This window comes from Artemia sp. Qi Xiang Cuo, chromosome 5 (genome assembly GCF_049724085.1).
Source record: "Artemia sp. Qi Xiang Cuo chromosome 5, ASM4972408v1, whole genome shotgun sequence".
Lineage (NCBI taxonomy): Eukaryota > Metazoa > Arthropoda > Branchiopoda > Anostraca > Artemiidae > Artemia > Artemia sp. Qi Xiang Cuo.
Window position 1 is genome coordinate 81,694,012 of NC_142798.1, and position 18,481 is coordinate 81,712,492.

The following is an 18,481-nucleotide window of genomic DNA, read 5'->3' on the forward strand; positions in this document are numbered from 1 at the left end:
ATGTTAGTGCTGAATATAGTGTTAGCAGCAGGGTCATTTAGGCCCTGGCCAACCCAAAACTTCAGAGTAGTAGCTTAGTTAGGAAGTCCATTTATGTAAAGCAGAAATTGGTGATATTTTTAAGTTTATTTTCACTTGAAAGAGCCATTCTCAAAGGTTTACCCCAAATAATGTCTCTGCAGTTGACCCAGAGCTTAACAGCCATTGTCGAGGAACAGTACATGTATGTAAGTGATATGCTTTCTTCTGCTTCTAAAGAAATAAAATCTGGAAATAATATATAATATATATAAAATATAATATAATATAATATATTATACTATATTTTATATTATAATATAATATATTTATATTATATTATATTATATTATATATATATTATATTATATTTTATATATTATATTATATTATATAATATATAATATAATATATATAAAGAAATAAGTCTAAATATAAAATACAAAAAAAAATCCCTTTTTCATCCTATACTGGCAATTTAGCCTTTAAAAAAGCTAATAAGGTATAAATGACACAAAATATTGAATAATATTCAAATTTCTTTCAACTTTAACAAGAGGTGAAAAAAAATTGTGAAAAAGATCCTTACCTTCATGATTTCATATTCTTGTTGAGTGCAATAGACTGGAGTCGTAGTTACAGCATCTATAATATCTTCTTGAGTTGTCATAACTGTTGACTGTAGCGATGAAATTTCAAACGGATTTTCTGATGAAGGATTTACTGATACATCAGGCTTATTCGAAGTGAATGGTGTTGTTTGAGCGGCAGCCATATCTTCTAAAGAAATTAATCGGCTGATGTATAACAAACTCCTTTACAACAACACATGGTAAAAGTACAGCAATGAAAGAAAAACTGAACCCCATAGTCGCTAAAGATGCAACAAAAAGAACATATAACAACATGCTATAGTTATTATTATTCAAACCTCAAGGATGAATGCTTATGTTATTCCGAAGGACGCGATTCGGTGCTTTTCTATCGATCACTTTTCTAATTCAGGGACAATCTCACATGTTTCTCATAACAAGAATGCTATTAAGCTAGTCAGCAAACATTAAAACTAAAATAGGTTCTTCCAGGGTCGTGTCTCTTTGGGTCTAAAGTCGTGGTGATAGCTTGCTATTTTCGGTGCTCCAGAAACTTAAAGGTCCATTGCTAGTTCGCGTGCTTGGAGAAACCAAGTAATGCAGAAGACATGATAGTACCTCCATGTACATAGAGTAATAATGGAATTCAATCGCTAAAATTTTTATGCTAGGAAAACATAAATCAATAGATGAAAATAGGGACAAGTTTCTGCTGATTAATAATCCTACATCCCATATCTATTGGCTTGAAAGATCATTGGAATTAGCAAGATACTTGCCCAAGTTTAGATCCAAAGAAGCATCGAACTGGGTACTGAAAGCCGGACTACTACTATTATTACTAAGAGGTCACTGCAGTACCAAACCACCCGAGGTTGACCAAGCTGTGTATGCTCCTCCTCCACCCCAATCTGTTCAAAACTTCACTCTTTTCGTAGTCCCATGTGGTTCCAATTTTTTAAAATTAATTCTTATGACCTCTTCTCACACCATTTGAAGGCGACGTGTTTTTTGATCGGCCCCAGATGAATGGCAAAAAAGAAATTAATTGGTAGTCTGCCATTCTTTTCCGTAAAACACGGCCTAGCTATCTTAACCTTTCTTTCATTATAACCCTAGAAGATGAGATCAAGCCACATTTTCTGTATAGATTATCTTTCGGTATACATTCAGTCCTCTGAAAATACTTAACAAATCTTCCTCTGAATTTTGAAATGCCAACGCTTCAGAACCTCACTTGGCTACTGTTATTACCATGGCTTCCAATGTTTTAATCATAGTTCCTGGACTTATTTTCTAGTTCTTCCGAAGCTTTCTCAGCTACGAAAAAATACCCTGTTACACCTTCGCTGTATTTACAATCTCTGCCACTAATACCACCTAGGTAAGTGAAGATCAATTTTATCGTTATCGAATATCACCTCTTCATTCTAATTTATTCCTAGTCCTAGGCACTTATTCTTCTTAGCCTAATACTAATTTTTAAACCCATTCTTGGACACTGAGCTCTCCAAACCAAAAGAAAAATTCCTTCGTTTTGTTAAAATTTTTATCTCGGACACTCACTATTAATAAAAGTCTTATTAGCCCCTATATTTAAAGGTTATACTTCGGGTCTACCCTCCAGGTCTGCTAAAACAAGCTTTATTTAATAGCCATTCGAATCAAGGGGGTAGAGCAAAAAATACTTTCGGTGGCAAATCATCTGCATCAGAGGTCAATATCATCATCAGTGACAAATCATCAGTGGCATAAATAAGTAAATTTTACGTTTCCATTTGATTCCATGTTCTTCCATAGCTTTTGCCACTGTGCTTAGGACAAATAATATAAGATAAATTTATTTTTGCCCGCTTACAAACACCTAAAAACGAAGGGGAGTAAATAAATGAAAAAGAAAGAAAAAAAACCGAAAATATTGCCGTGTATATTACCATTTAGACGGCAATAGGACAAAACCTTGTTTAACTCCTGATTCCACAACCAAGCCCACAACTAGTCTCGCTTCCTACCTTAAACAACGCTATTTTAATTTTTTTAGGTAGCGCTAAACACTATATTGTAGTATACCATATAAGGATATGACTTTCGCAAAAGCTTTACAATTCTTTGAACTTGATGCCTGTTCATGATCTATAATAAGGAACACTAAAAGGATCTGATGAACTAGACACTTCTCATTAATTAATGTAATGGAATTTTTGTCAGCGTAGCTTCTCCCCATCCTATAACTGCGCTGTTCTTATCTTAAAACTTCGAAGATGTGGCTGAAAACGGAGCGAAGATATATAAAAGATATTCTCCCGCTCTGACTACCCTGTTGCAAAACTGAAACGAAATGAAGTGAGTCCTTAGAAATAGTTCATTTGTAGCTTTACGATTGTCTACCAAATTATAAAAAAGTAGGGGTTTGAGAATTTCATCCCAAAATGTAATTTCTTTAGATTACACGTTGTTGGCCCAGCACTCACTGCTGGAAGCACTTATTTAAAGACTGAAACATACTTTATTTGATAGTCATTCAAATCAAGAAGGAAGAGAGAAAATTTCTCGAGAGTAATTCAGTATTGTATTTTTTCTATTATTGCCAGGAAGCATATCACTCTTACTACATATCTAATGAAGTTTAGAGCCTTAGACGAAGGGGAAAGGCCTCACGGGGAATATTTCAGCTGAGGTATTTCTTTGAGCCCCAGTAGCTATCTAATTGATTTTGAGCTATGCAGACGTCTAAAAGTATCGTTATAAGACTATATAGATCTTTCAACAAGTATGCATAGGACAGGAGGACCTTTTCAAAAATTTTAGAGTTCCTGAAGCTAGTTGAAAATCAGTAATCTGCCAATTTACGAATAAGAAATCTTCTTACGGGACTTTCTTTTGCGATATCAGTCCATGAAGCAAATTCATTGCAACGGCCTTATCTAACATTGAAAGGAATATCAGACCTTTGAGACTAATTGGAAATATGAAACCATCTGTTCCTCTATGATGACTAATGAGGAATGGGATTATTCTATACGCAAATATTCTCTACTCAAGTGTCATTGATTACCACTGGACACGCCATAATGCATAATAAGTCATTTTCTAAGCCACTTTTCATTTTTCAAGATTAATTTTACTCTTCAAAGATTTGAGAGTCTCTGATGCTATTGAAAATTTCATCTAAATAAGGAACTCTTTCAGGACTTCCGTTTAGAAGCTCAGTACCTGAAGCAAAGTCATAGCAACGGCGCAATCCACTTGAAAGGAGGTCGACACCTGGGATTAACTGGAATTTTGAGACCATCTGTTCTTATAAATATAAGAAGTTTATACACATAATATATTACATTATGCATACATATTATACATATAATATATATTATAATATATAATTATATTATATTATATTATATATAATATAATACATATATTGGACATGTAAGAAGTCTAATTATTAAATAAATAAGTATTCTCTGCTGAAGTGCCATTAATTTTAAATGGATGCGCCATAAGACATTACAATTTTTTACTAATTTTCTTTTCCCCAAATTTACTGTAGGCTCTTTGATTGTATTCTTTACAGATTTTAATTAATATCTGCGATCAGGAAATATCCATAAAGGGGATCTTTTTCAGAACTTCCATTTAGAAAATCAGTCCCTGAAGTAAGGTCATGCCTACACCCCAATCCATATTCACTGAAACAGAGATGAGACCAAGGGGAATTTTGAGACCACCTGCTCTTATACAAACACTGGTAAGAAGCAAAATTGATCTTTAGATAAATGTTCTCTATTGAAGTGTGGTGGTTTTTATTGGAGACTCTACACAGCATGCTGTGTTTTTTTTTATTGTTCACAGATTTTAATGAAAATTCACAATCAGGGAATATTCATACGAGGAATCTCATTCAGGGCTTCCATTTAGAAACTCTGTCCCTGAAGTCCATATTCAGTGAAAGGAGATGAGACCAAGGGGAATTTTGAGACCACCTGCTCTTATGGTCCGTCCACAACTGACCAGAATTGTAAATGACACCTGAATGGACAATGTTTTTGTGAGAGTACATCTGGATCTAAATGCAACTGATCAATACGAATTTCTATTAAATTAAAAGAAAAGGACTGCCCAAACTAAAGTCATTCTATTTTGGTGAAATCCAAAGGAAACCGTAAAGGATGTAAGTCCATTGTGGACGGTATTATTCCAAATTTTGAATAAAGGGGGGGCAAGAGTAAAAGTTTCCTCGATTGCAGCCTCTGACTACAAAGAGATCCTGTTTCCATCCTTCTCTTAGAAATTTTTATACACATTAGCACACATTTTATATATTTCATAGACTCAAAATGAGGGAAGGGAAACTACCCGGTAACGCTTTAAGTGAACTCTTACTTTAAGCCCAAGGAATTACTCAGCTAATTTTAAGCAAGGCTAATTCTAATTTATGCGTTTATATGTTATTGTCGATAAATATTGTACAAATATTTTTAAACAGTTTGCAAGAGGCAAGTGAAGTTTTTTAATTGTAAAGCTCTAAATTTCAATAGAAAATTTGCAAGCACAAAATTTCTATATAAGAAATCTTTTCCAGGATACCTTTTTAGAAAACCAATCCCAGAAGCAAAATAAATTTACTGGAAAGGTGATGGGACCTATGAGACCCTCTGTTCTTATAAATCACCGGTAAGCAATGTAATTATTCATCACACTGAAGCAGGTAACTTTATAGTGAAGTGTCGTGATTTGTTGTGAAGTGTTGTAATTACACGCGCTATAATACATAATAATTAATTTTTTGAGCTATGTTTTTTTTACTTTTAGTTTCGCGTTATTTTTATTAATTTCATATTTTGTAATATTGTGTTGTAACCTTAGATTTTTTTTATCCTCACCGGTGCAAGTTGGGGGTGGCTTATGAGGTTATGAGGATATAGCCTACGACTTATGAGTTTCTTTCATTTCCTAGAGATGAATCTCCATGTCCTTTGCCGCACCAGTTAAGGAAGAGTTAACAAGATTGGGGAGTGGGGGAAATACGGAATAATGGATCGGATTGAGATTGAAATAATGAGGCTGAAAAAATTAGCAATGGGTGTACCTTTAAGTCCGCGTTTAGCAAAGATTTATGTGGAGTATGCATGGGCGTAGGGAGGGGGGCACGGGGGGGGCAGAATTTTACGTGACCAAAAAGGTACAGGTTTGGCAGTATGAAAGAACTATTTCTGGTTCTCTGCGATTCTACGTGGTTGTAAAGAAGAGGGGTATTTCTCAAGGCAAATCTGAGAAAAGAGAAGCTAAAGTACGTTATCGAAATGAGGCGATATAGTTTATGACGGAAATTAAATGTTCTAGCGACCTTTTTATGTAACCAAAAAGTTTGGAGGGTGACTGGCCCCCTCCCATGATTTTTTGCTCAAAGTCGTCCGGTCAAAATAAAGAAATTTTTATTTGGTTCAGCATAGTTGAAAGTTCCAATAACTATGCTTTGGGGATAACACTACCCCCTGCAGCCCCTTGGGAAAGGTTTGTAAGTTATTAAATTTGCTCATTCTTTACGTATAGTATTTGTTATTGAGAAGTATGCAGACATTTTTATGGGGGGGGGAGGATAAATTTTATGCCAGGGAGGATTTTCTAAGGGGATAAGTTTCTCTAAGGGGGGGGGGGGAGTTTGCGGAAAGATGAACTTTCCAGGAGAAATTTTGCACCGGAGGAATTTGCCAGAATTCCTTTACAGAATTCTTTTTATTTGTCTTACTTTCTCTTCGCCGACTCAATTTTATATGTAGTGATATTAAGGGTAATTGTCCGGGGGACATTTTCACCTAGTTGGAATTATCTAGGGGATCTATCTGCAGGGGAAGGAGGATTTTCCTCGGGAGAAATTTCTCATAGGGGAATTTTATGTGGGAGCAACTTTCCACTGGGGGGGGGGGATTCCGGGAAAAAACTTTTTAAAAAGAAGGGATTCACGACAGGATCTGAAAAAAAATCAGAAATTATGTTTTTTTTTCAAAGAAACTGTGCTAAGAATAGCTTTTTAGGCGGAATTGTCCGCAAGAAATTTTCCGGCGGGAATTTTTAGTGATAATGGAATTGTCCTGAGTGAAATTTCATGGTGGGAGAGAGGGTATTTTACGTTTAAGGAACTTTCCATGGGGGGATTTTTGTGGGGAGAGGTACTTTTTCATAGAGTAGACACCAGATTTACTGGCATTATTTGAAAAACGATCAGAAGTTAAATAAGAAAAACAAGTTTTTCAACTGAAAGTAAGGATACCACTAAAACTTAAAACAAAAAGAAATTATTACGTATATGAGGGGGATTGCCTCTTCCGCAACACCTCACTCTTTACGAAAAGCTTTGACTTTTTGTCTGATTTTATGGAATCAATTCTCGTAAAAACCTGGAAAAAGACTTATTAAAACGATATTTATCTCTCCTAGGATCAATTTTAAATAGTTAAAACATTCAAGCTCAATTAATTTGTGGTTTCCCCTATTTTATGTTGCAGAACAAAAAAAATTGTCAGAAGGTTACAAGAACAACCAATATAAGATAGACATTTGGGTTAAGGTGCTTAACAGCAATATAAGAGTCAGCCGATTACTAAGGGCGTACTATCAAGCAGTAACAGGTTTTATTGTTAAGCAAAATGCTACAGACCCTAAAATTCTGGTAGCTGCTATTCCTCCTAAGCCCTCTCTTCTCTATGCTGACTAACTAATTGTCTAACTAATTATGCTAACTAAATTGACTAATTGACTAATTGACTAACTAATTGACTAACTAATTATAAGATCATCTATAACAACAAACTATTGAGTAAATATTGATCATGATCAATGAGTTTGATCATATTGATCAATGAGTTTACAAGTGAAGACAAATACAAGTTGCAAAATACCACACCTATTGTTCGTGATAGCAAAATGTTTTGAAAGGTTCTAAAATTTAGAAAAAATATATTTACACAATATATTTACTTTTTGGTTCTCACTGAAATTGACTCTTTGGTTCCCATATGGGGAAGGGGGATTCCTAGGAAGTAAAATCGGGTTAGCAGCTTGACAGTTCTAGTGTTAAATTCAAAAAATAGATGGCAGGATAGTATTTCTTTAAAAAAAAGAAGCTCATTGTGTTCCTTGGAAACCGTATCAGTTCAAAAATTTTTCATATTTGACAATTTTGTAAGATTAGCTCTGAGGGGGTGAGGATTCTAGGAGACTGTCTTCTTCTTTTCCCTCGGAAAGTTCAACTATGGATATATATAGGTTTCACATTTTTGGTTATAGGGGGGAGGGGGTATTAGTGCGTAAATAAAGATTCGCTACCAGCTTTCTTCCACTAATACTAATGTCTTGAAGGGCTCCAAGCAGAACGATATTTAACAAATAATGATTTAGTACCCTTTATAAGTGAAGGTAGCGTAGGACCTTTATATTTGGAGTTCCTTCATTTTTGGAGGATGTTGGGGAATGTATCAAGGGTGGTCTATTTTCTTTTAAATATATTGTAGGACTCTGCTTTTTAGCACAATTGTTTTAGCAGCTAATAATCCCACTTGTACCCTATATAGATGGAGGAACTATCATAGCATCTGCATCATGGGGGTAGGCAGCATTAGGCAGCATATTGTCTAGGGGGGGGCAGTCGATAGTGTAATGGAGTTTTATCAACTGCTTTTTCCAAACCATCCGCTTTTTCAGCCTTATCTAATGTAAATTTGAAGGTCTAGGGGGGCAGCTGCCCCCTTCCCCCCCCCTCCCTACGCCCATGATCTGAATTACTTGAGGGATTTTCATGAGCACCAAAATTAGCAATGAGCATCCCCTTTTTTAAATACTTTTATATTCATTGGTACAAAAAATAATATTCTGCTGCCCAACTTTAGATTCAAAGAATCAGACCTGAACACGGAAAAAATTGCTTTTGTCTTATGAAGCTCAGTAAATACCAAAGTATAATCACCTACGGAACAAGTACTGACAAAACCTATCCTCTCCACACAAAAAAAGTGACCCTTTGTATACCTATGCGAATCTGGCAACTAAAACCCGTAGTTACACAATTCATCCCGGTCACTCGTCGCCTGAATCACGCTCTAGCATTATTTATTGGCTCGGAGCGATTAAGTAGTACAGTACTTTGCGTCTAGAGGTGCTGAGGTACGCGGGGTCACTTTTGGAGAGTTTTGTCAGTACTTGTTCCGTAGGTGATTATACTTTGGTAAATACAAAACACCATCAGCGTCATAAACTAGGTCATGGCTCACTGGGTACTTTCGCCAGCAGATATAATGACCTCATCTCATCAGCATTTACGAATTTTTAAATCATGAAAATTAACCATCTTGTAACATTAGCCTTATGCTCTGTAAATGTCAAGCCAATGAATTTTTCACTCACAGAAATGCAACCACAGTGGATCCACGGAAAATGTCGGAAAAAAGCCTGCTTCAAATAAAACACCTACATTTAAAGAATATGAAGTATACGCTTCAAATCAGCAGAAAATATAAACAGGGTTCACCAAACAGAGAAATGACAACTAATGGAAAAAACAACGTTCTTATGCCATCTATACAAGAGAAAATGAAATAAAAATTAAAACAATGTTTTTGTACTTGTCAATTCAAAATTTATTCGTAATATTTTCATAAGACATTAGTTTTATTTACTTTTTTTTAATTTCTTAGCTTCAATAATAATAATATCAAAAGAATATTACCATATTTCAGTGACTCTTCAAATTGCTTATAAACCGGCGGTCTCAGACATCTGAACGAGTTATCCACTCCAACAGCTTTATCCATTAGGCATGCTTTCCTATGAAGCTCACAGTGGGATGAGTACAGAACACCATCTGTGCCACACACCAGATGATGCTTCTTTGGACACTTTTGCAAACAAATGCATTCAGTTGCACCAGTGTCTGTCACAGCACACTCTCTTCCTCTAGGGCATGAGACTGAGTCACATGGATTCTCTGGAAAAATAGAAGGTGGTTTGTCCGTATTCATAGTTATTTAGTCACAATGAAATTACAAGGTTTGTTACTTTAAAAGTATTTTTTTTCTAATATTATGGCTGATATGCTTCTTTTTAAGTTCATGGACTCAAAGACTTAGATATAGTAGAATATAGTAAAAGTATTTTCAGATCTATCATAAACAGGGCACGTGGCTTCTGTATCTTATTCTGGATTCTTCAAGCTAAGAAAATTATTGTTCTTACAAAAATGTTTTTAAAATAATATCAATAGTAATTCACGTCAGCATAGATTGCGAAATAAAATTCGAGTACCTCAGATTTTAAATTGCTTCTACCAGCTTTCTGTAACACCAAACTGCCTGAGGCCAACACAGCTGCGCATGATCCTCCTCCGCTCCAACCTATTTAAAGCTTCAGTCTTTACCCCGATGCTCCAGTTTTCTTTAAGTCAATTCTATTGACCTCTTCCTACTCCATTCAAGAACACTTTTCATTTAGCCCCCAAATAGATAGCCAAAAATAAAAATCTATGCCAATATGCAATCCTTCATCCTTAAGATATGGCCTAGCTAGGGAAATCAATTTTCTACTAATTTTTCCAAATTTATTTTGCCAATTTGTCTGGCTTGATTAGAAAGGGCAAGTGAAATTAAGCTAAGTAATGTTTTAGAGGGAGTAGGGTCGATTGTCTTTGAAATTTCTTAAGAATTTTAATAAACCAAAATAAATTTTGCCTCTCTTTGGTAATTACCGTTGAAAATTGGCAAGTTACCCCAGTTGATTATGAGGATGCTCTTGGCATATTTGTTGAAATCAAAACTGCTTTTGAAAGTACCAAGGATATCAAAATAGCATAATTTAAATACTAGGGAGCTCTCTTTGTCTTTACGGTAGAGTTTATTTCCACATAGCGAGGCTTTGAAAATAAAAATGCCTCCCCAGGAGCAGTATTTTTTCAAACGAATGAAAAATACACCCAAAGAACCTCGTCAGATCAATATTCTATAAATTCGTACTCGAATATCTGCCATCCCAAAGTCGTAATAACACTGCCTATCCCTTATCGATTGTTACAAGAAAACACGACAGATGATCATCATAACTTTTCCCAAGTGTAACCTAATGGCCTCCCATTGGCCTAATCAAGCCATATATTACCAGGAGAATTTTGATCCAGGCTCCAAGGCAGTGCTCCACTCCTCTGCGCCGAATAACGAGGTTGATTTGGGAATGGCCACGGTGGGACTGTCTCGTAAGTAGCATCTCTATGATGTCGCTAGAAAAATCCATCAAGTTAGTTGTGGGAAATGACACGGAGGGGAGAAAATAATCAAATTCTTGGTTCAAAGAAAGGCTTATTAAAAGCGATCACGGGCCTTTCCAAATGGAATAAAAAGGTTTATTTCCTAAGCTACAGCTTTTTTCTTTCAGATGCTTCACTACAAACAATTAGATTCGTAAACTACTTTGTGTTTTTACTAGACTAAATAAAACTAATTTGTTAAAATAAAAGACATCGATCCAAAAAGTGGCAAACTTTGGTGTAATTAAATACAAAAATTGGGTCTTAAACCCCACTACTTTCCTGATTTTTTATTTCATCTTGTTTTTTTTTATAGAAAGATGTATATTTCAAATCTGAAAGGGCCCAAAAAAACGGGTTTTAATCTTGATAAAGCAGTGAATAAATACAATAATATAAACACTTAATTAAACAAACACACTCCGAATATTTCGGCCCAAAGCAGTGTGGTCTAAGAAATTATTTACTGATCTAATTCTTCTTGCTCCCCCTTTTTATTTTACTAAAATATTATTTAAAAATGATAGACATTGTTGAAACAAGCTTCATTATTATATTTTTAATTCATTTTATTAAAAAGACGAAAGTGGAGATGTTTGGTCAGTGCACCCTTTGTCTCCCTTTACACTGACGGGAAAATAGAAACATTACACATTATAGAAATCTAAATCATCCGAAGATTTCTAGTCTATATAATTGATGGGCTATAAGTAGGGCTGTTTAATCGTATTTAATTTCCAGTAATTGATTTTTAATATTGTAGTTAGAAAAGGAAAACTGTTCAAGAGCATTCTATGGATTCAGTAAATCTCAAATAACATTCATTGCATTAGAGGAGGGGCCCAATTATGAGTAACCTATGTCCACATTAACTATGACTTTATTGTTAAATTGTAATTTCTGTTAGTTTGACACTTCACTTTTACATTCATCAAACAGTTCGTGATAACGACCTGTAACAAAGAAGCGACAAGGGCTAATAGTAGCTGACACTCTAAAAAAAGAATAAATTTTAATAACAATTAATACCTCAAAATTGTTATTTTTCATGCTGATTATAAATATATAAAATTTGTTAAGTTTAATTTTACCCAATAAAAGCTATGAGCCTGAGAAAATTGGCCTGATTATCGATTCACGGGAAAACAACCCCAAAAGATCCAGCAATCTCAATGGAAATCACAGTATCAGACTCAACTTATCAGAAGACTCAACTGTAGAGGTTTCAAGCTCCTATATACAAAAAAGAGGAATTTTATAATTTTTTTCCAGAAGAAAGATCACGGATATGTCTTTTTTTTCAAACAGTTCATGGTAATGAACTGTAAGTAATGAGTGACTCGGCTCAACAGTAACCGAAACTCTAATAACAGAATTTAATTACAATAAATACATAAAAAGAATCTAATTTTAATGCTGATCCCAAATACATAAAATTCATTAAGTTCCATGCTACCCATCGAAAGCTATGAGCCTTAGAAAATATGTCTAGTTTTTGAAAAAGAGGGGAAACACCCATAAATAATCAAAGAATCCATGAAAATCCCGCCATCAGATTTAGCGTATCAGAGAACCGACTTTAGAGGTTTCAAGTTCCTGTTTGCAAAAAGGTAGGGCTTTAAATTTTTTACGGGAAAAATTTCCACTCGTCAAGTTTTCCGCGGAAGAAACTTTTCACAAGAGGGGGGGGGCCGGTCCTCTGAAAATTTTCATGGAAGAGGGGTTTCTGGCATGATTTGGAAAGTAATCAGGAATTAAATAAAAACAATTCTTTTTTTCAAATGAAAGAAGGCTCAGGAGAATTTTACAGGCCGATTATTTTTTTTTTTTGGGGGGGGGGGGGAGGGGATTTTAAAGGGAAAAGAAATTTCCATGAAAGGAATATTCGTGGGAAAGTTTTCGGGGGAACGTAAATTTCCCGGCATTATTCGAAAAACGATCAGAAAAAAAAAATCAAGTTTTATTCACTGAAAGTAAGGAGCAGTACTAAAATTTGAGCCGAATAGATATAATTCTCTATATGAGGGAGGACGCCCCCTCGTCTACTCCCTGCTCTTTGTGCTAAAGTAGGATTTTTTGTCACCATTCCTGAGGAAAGACTCCTGAAACCCAAGGCCCGTTTAATTAGAATAAGAAGCTTTTTGAAAGTACTCAAAAACCTTAGTTTGAACAGCGAGGTATCGCGGGGGGGGGGGATTCCCTTCAAATATGGAATAATTTCTGTTCGTTCGAAGCCTTAATTTTGCTTCTTAATGTCAGTTAAAAAAAAGTTGTCTTTTTTATATTTTTTTTTCTCAAGGGTAATCGTGTCAAACTAATGGCTGATAAAAACCAAAATTAAAAGTTCTAGCGTCCTTTTTCAGTGACAAAAATATAGAAGGGCGCCCTTCCATAACCTATTTTTAAGAGATCCGATCAAATGTTGAGTTAGCTATATGGTTCAGCATGGTTGAAAGGGCCAATAACACACCTTTGAGGATGATATGACCTCTCTCAGCAAAATGGGGAAAGACCTGTAAGCTATGCAGTTTGTACAGTGTTTATATATAGTATTTGTAATTAGGAAATTTATGTTTTTTTTTGTGGGGGGGGGGGGTACACCAGGAGGATTCTCCACAGGGAAAACTTTCCATGGGGAGGATGCTTCCTGAAGGGAATTTTCCAGGAGGAATTGTCCGGGGGAGATTTTCCTGGGGAATTTTGAGTGAGAAGCAAATTGTTCAGGAGGAATTTTCCAACAGGGGCAGGGGGATTTTACACGCAAGAGATTTTCCGTTTGGGAATTTTTCATGAAAGGAATTTTTTTTAGGGATGGGTAATTTTCTGGGTGAGGTTTCCACGAAGGAGTAAAGGGATTTCCCGGCATGAATTAAATGCGATCAGAAAATCAATAGAAAAACTAGTTATTTTCAAATGATAGTAAGGGTCAACCATAAAATTTAAAACTAACAGAGATTATTTTATACACGAGGAGGGCTGCCCTCTCCTTGATCCTTTGCTTGTTACGCTAATATTGTTTATTGCTTTAAAGAAGCTTCTTTTACCAAACCGGCCATTGTGTTTCAGCAGTTGTTTTTAAGGAATTTAGACAAGAAGTAAAAATTTGGCGTAAAGAGTAAGGAGCCGATGAGAGGTCATTCTCCTTATTTACCGAATAATTTTTTGTTGTTGTAAATTATAATGCTGCTCCTTACTTTCAGTTGATAAAGCTTGTTTTTCTATTTAATAGTAAATAGGCTTAACATCTTATGTAAGGTAATTTCAGCTTCTCATTAGCTTTCAACGTTGAGCTTCTATAGTCAAAATGTGTGTTCTACTATTGATTAAGCACTTACTAAAAAAAGAGAAAAAAAGAAGCCAAACAGTTTTGTTACCGTGGCAACTATAGAAAACTGAACAAAGGGCTTAATTATGTTTCTTAGTAGCTTTTTGAACTGTTATGCCGAGGGTTCTTCCGAAGGAAAAATAAAGTGATTTATTTCTTATCCGTAGTAATAATCATGGTCAACCCATAATATTGATTTCATAAAAAAATTTATATAATAAAAAAAAACTGACTAAAAAATAGATTTAACTTTAAGAAAAGCGGCAATGTTCCGAGAATTTTTTTTTTTGTTTTTGTTTATGCATGGGTAAGAACTGTTTAAATTGGAAGATTTTAATCTTCATTTCTTTCTGGTTATCGCTTTTTCTCAACTGACCCAGTCTTACCGAAGGTCTGCGAGTTCAGTTACAGTGCTTTTTTTTTGGATTATATGGTATCTATTCATGTAATACATTTATATTTTAATGCGTCTTTGACTATTGATTATATGCCTCTTCCAAAGAGAAACCAAACAATTTTGTTTCCGCGGTAACTTTAGAAGACTTCTTACTATAGAGTTCATTCAGAGTGCACTAGAAAAAAGATTAGAAATGGAGAAGAAACAACAGATTTCAGGTTTGCAAGAAATACGTAAGGGTCTTCAGAGAGAAAAGGAAGAAATTGTTTTTCTATAGTTCTAAGGTCGTACGTGTGCTTTGATTTTGTTGATTTATATCTGTGACGTGTTCCTGTAAGCTAATCACATTTTGTTGTCTTACAGAAAGCTTGGTTTTGTTTTCTTTAGTTTTTTTCTGAAGCTACAGAAAATTTTTTTCAAACTGCAACTATGAAAAAATATTTTTTTATTTCTTTAAGGTAGTAGAAAATGTTTTATATATATATATATATATATATATATATATATATATATATATATATATATATATATATATATATATATATATATATATATATATATATATATATATATATATATATATACATATAGATATATATATAAATGTAAATATATATAGTACCGGGAGACCGGTGGCTTCGACACCGGGCCCCGGCACTCAGTACACGGCAGGCTTTTATATGGATTCTCATTATCGCTTGTCTTCTAATCGCAGACAATTTGAGACACTATGCTGTCTTTTCATACTGATGTCTTTCCAAAGATATTTAATTATTAAAGCAAGTCCAATTTCTAACTAACTGTTTCTATAAAGCTTCGAACTTTTGGTTTTCTTTTGAAGGATCTTAAATTGTTGTAAGCCCTTGTCGAAATAAAGAATCATAATTTGTAATAACTGGAAATTTTCGTTTTTTGGGACATCCTACCAGGGGCGGATCCATAATTTTTTTAGGGGGGGGCGCAAAATAGGTTGATCCCATAAACTTGCGTTAGGAGCAAGTTTTAAGCTTTTTATTTAGTTATTTTTAAACTTGGAAGATTATTTGACTTTATATATGCTCATTTTTGGCTTAATAGAGCTCTTTACTTTTCTTTGAAAAACATATTTTGTGGAAAAAAGTCTTTTTAAATTAATTTTTATATAGGTACTTCTTTTTCTTTAGTTCAGAGGTAAATTTTTTGGTATAGGTACATAAACTTTTGTTAAATTCGATTGTTAATCAAACAACATTCCCTCCAGGCAATAAATATGCTTATGAGAAGTTTTATCTGCAAATATTTAGCAATGATTATGTTTATATAAGCATTTATCTATAAGACAAAATAATAAATTAGACAATAAAAAAGAATATTCTTCTGCATTTCAAGAAGACTTCTCCTGACTCAGCTCTAATAATAGTAAAAGTTTGACTTACAAACAATCAACACTACCTGAAATAATCATTCTATAATGATAGGAATCATGGTTGGTCTCCTAGGGACAAACTAGTGAGGGAGCAACTCGAACCCGTAGCAACTGAAAACTTTAACATGTATTAAAAAAAAACAAAAAACTGTCAATCAAGGAGAAATTCCAATTTGAACCTGATTCAGAAGTGATAACTATTATTTCTATTAATATCAATGATTAAAGGTGATTTTGAAAACAAACTTGTTGGACATCAATAAACAGTCCGAAAAACTACAAATTGGGGTCTGATCAAAATGAAAACTACACCATTAGAGTAACCATTACAGAAAATCCCATTTACGAGAATAACAGTCCCCCATCCTCATGAACGCAGCTTGAGGTTTGAGTTTGGATGGGGGATATAAAGAATGTGCCAACAAAATCAGCCACTGTACCGACAATCGTGGACACATAAGCTAAATCATTGGCAGCGCAACCGCGCTGCCTAAGTAAAGAAAAGACCGATGTTGGCACAATGTATTATTTATTTCTGGTCTTAGACCAGGGCACTTCGTATCGAAGGAGTTGTCGTAGAAACTTCAAAAAGGGCTCATTTGATTGTAAATTGGAGTGGCTAGTGCCCTTTATAATTTGTAGGCCTACTTTACTGAAGAAATTTTTTTTTAATGTTTTCACTTAATAACTTTAAGAAAATAAAAATTAATTAAGGTTTCAGGGAAGAAATATCAGCATATGTATATTAAACTGACAATGCAGATTTTTTTCAGTAATTCGTTTGAATTTTTCTCAGTAAAGTACAAATTATATTGTGGCTTTTAGAAAGCATAGGGTTTAGAACCCTATTCAGATTAATTGCTGCTGGTTTTGAGTTTGCCTTATTTTCATTTCTGTTTGTTTTGGGTTTCGTTTATTTATTGATACTCATTTGAAGTAGTTGTATGCTTGGTAGATCATTTCATTCTATTTGTGTTAATTTTTAGTTTAATGGAGTTCTTTGCTTTTTTTTTTGAAAAATTTATTTTACACAAAAAGTTTTTGATTAATTAAGCTAAAAACATAAACTAAATTCCAAAATCTCGGTGATATGCCTCAACACCTTGGAAATTTGGTGTGGGGAGGCCCTCTTCCCCTTTAACAGTGTCCCTGCCCATACTTAGCACAAAAAGAAAATCAATTTTTCACATAGGATGCAGGGGTGTATCTTTTTCTTTAGTAGTTTTAAAAAATTCTTCCACAAAAGAATTTTCGCAAGGAAAAGTAGCTGCATTATACCAAAGATGAGAAGAAATTAAGTCAGATAATTTTTCCAGCGTAAAACTGCCATAAATTAAGCCTAATCTTTTGTTTATTAAGTTTAATGTTACTCTTCAAAAGCTGGGACTCATCAAAACGCACGAGCCTGGGAAAAATTACCTGATTTTCAAAAGGGAGGGAGAGAAACACCCCGAAAAAGTCAAGAATCTTAATAAAAATTCCACCATCAGACTCAGTCTATCAGAGAATCCTTATGTAGAGGTTTCAAGATCCTATATACAAAAATCTGGAATTTTACATTTCTTTCTGCCAGAAGAAATATCATCGAATGCGTGTTTCTTTTTTTTTTTATTCCCAGGGTGATCGTATCGAGCCATTAATCCCAAAAGATCGAGAGAGGACTCATTTGATCGTAAATCAAAAGTTCTAGTGCCTTTTTTCAGTGACCAAAAAGATTGGAGCGCAACTAGCCACCCACTCTCGTCTATTTTATCCACCCCCAAAGATATTTGATCAAAATTTTTATGTCGCCATTTGATTTATTATATTTGAAAGTTCCAATAACTTTGCCTTTTGTGATGGCATGACCCTTCATAGTCCCAGGGGAAAGGGCTATAAGTTTCACAATTTTTCCATTGTTCACATATAGTATTTGTTATTGGGAAACCTATAGAAAATTTTCAGGCTGATTTTTAGGGTGGAGGAATTTTCCCTAGGGAGAATATTCCCTGGCAGGAAAGTTTCCGAGGAGAATATTCCAGTGGAGATTTTTAAAAGGGGGCGGGGGAATTTTCCGGTATGATCTGAAAGACGGCTACATATTAAGTAAAAAAACAAGTTTTTTCAACTAAAAGTAAGAAGCAACATTAAAATTTAAAAGGAACAGAAATTATTCCGTACATGAGGGAGGCTGCCCATTCTTCAACCTTCACCCTTTACGCTAAGGTTTGGCTTTTCGCCAAAATTCTTTAAGAAAGGCTGCTCAAACATAAGGGCGCCGTTGAATTTACATGAAATGTATTTTCAAGATTTTAGTGTAAAGAGCGAGGATAGAGGAAGGGGCATCCCCTTGGTTGTACGAAAATTTTTTCTATCCATTTTAAGTTTTAATGCTGCTCCTTATTTTCAGTCTAAGAAGGTTTTTTTTTTATTTCATCTTATTAAGCCTCGCCTTCGATATTGTTCCACAATTTGGCAA

The 18,481-nt window shown here is 34.5% G+C and overlaps 1 protein-coding gene across 1 annotated transcript in view; it reads right to left on the minus strand.

Moving 5' to 3' along the window:
• Nucleotides 1–18,481, minus strand: part of LOC148952619 (follistatin-related protein 5-like) — a 183,543-nt gene that overhangs the window by 146,876 nt on the left and 18,186 nt on the right. Inside the window, exons 3-5 of the mRNA XM_089089239.1 lie at nt 10,752–10,869; nt 9,331–9,588; nt 608–798 (exon numbers count right to left, since the gene is read on the minus strand). Coding sequence (XP_088945365.1) covers nt 608–798; nt 9,331–9,588; nt 10,752–10,869 — 567 coding nt within the window. The remainder of the gene's footprint in view (nt 1–607; nt 799–9,330; nt 9,589–10,751; nt 10,870–18,481) is intronic.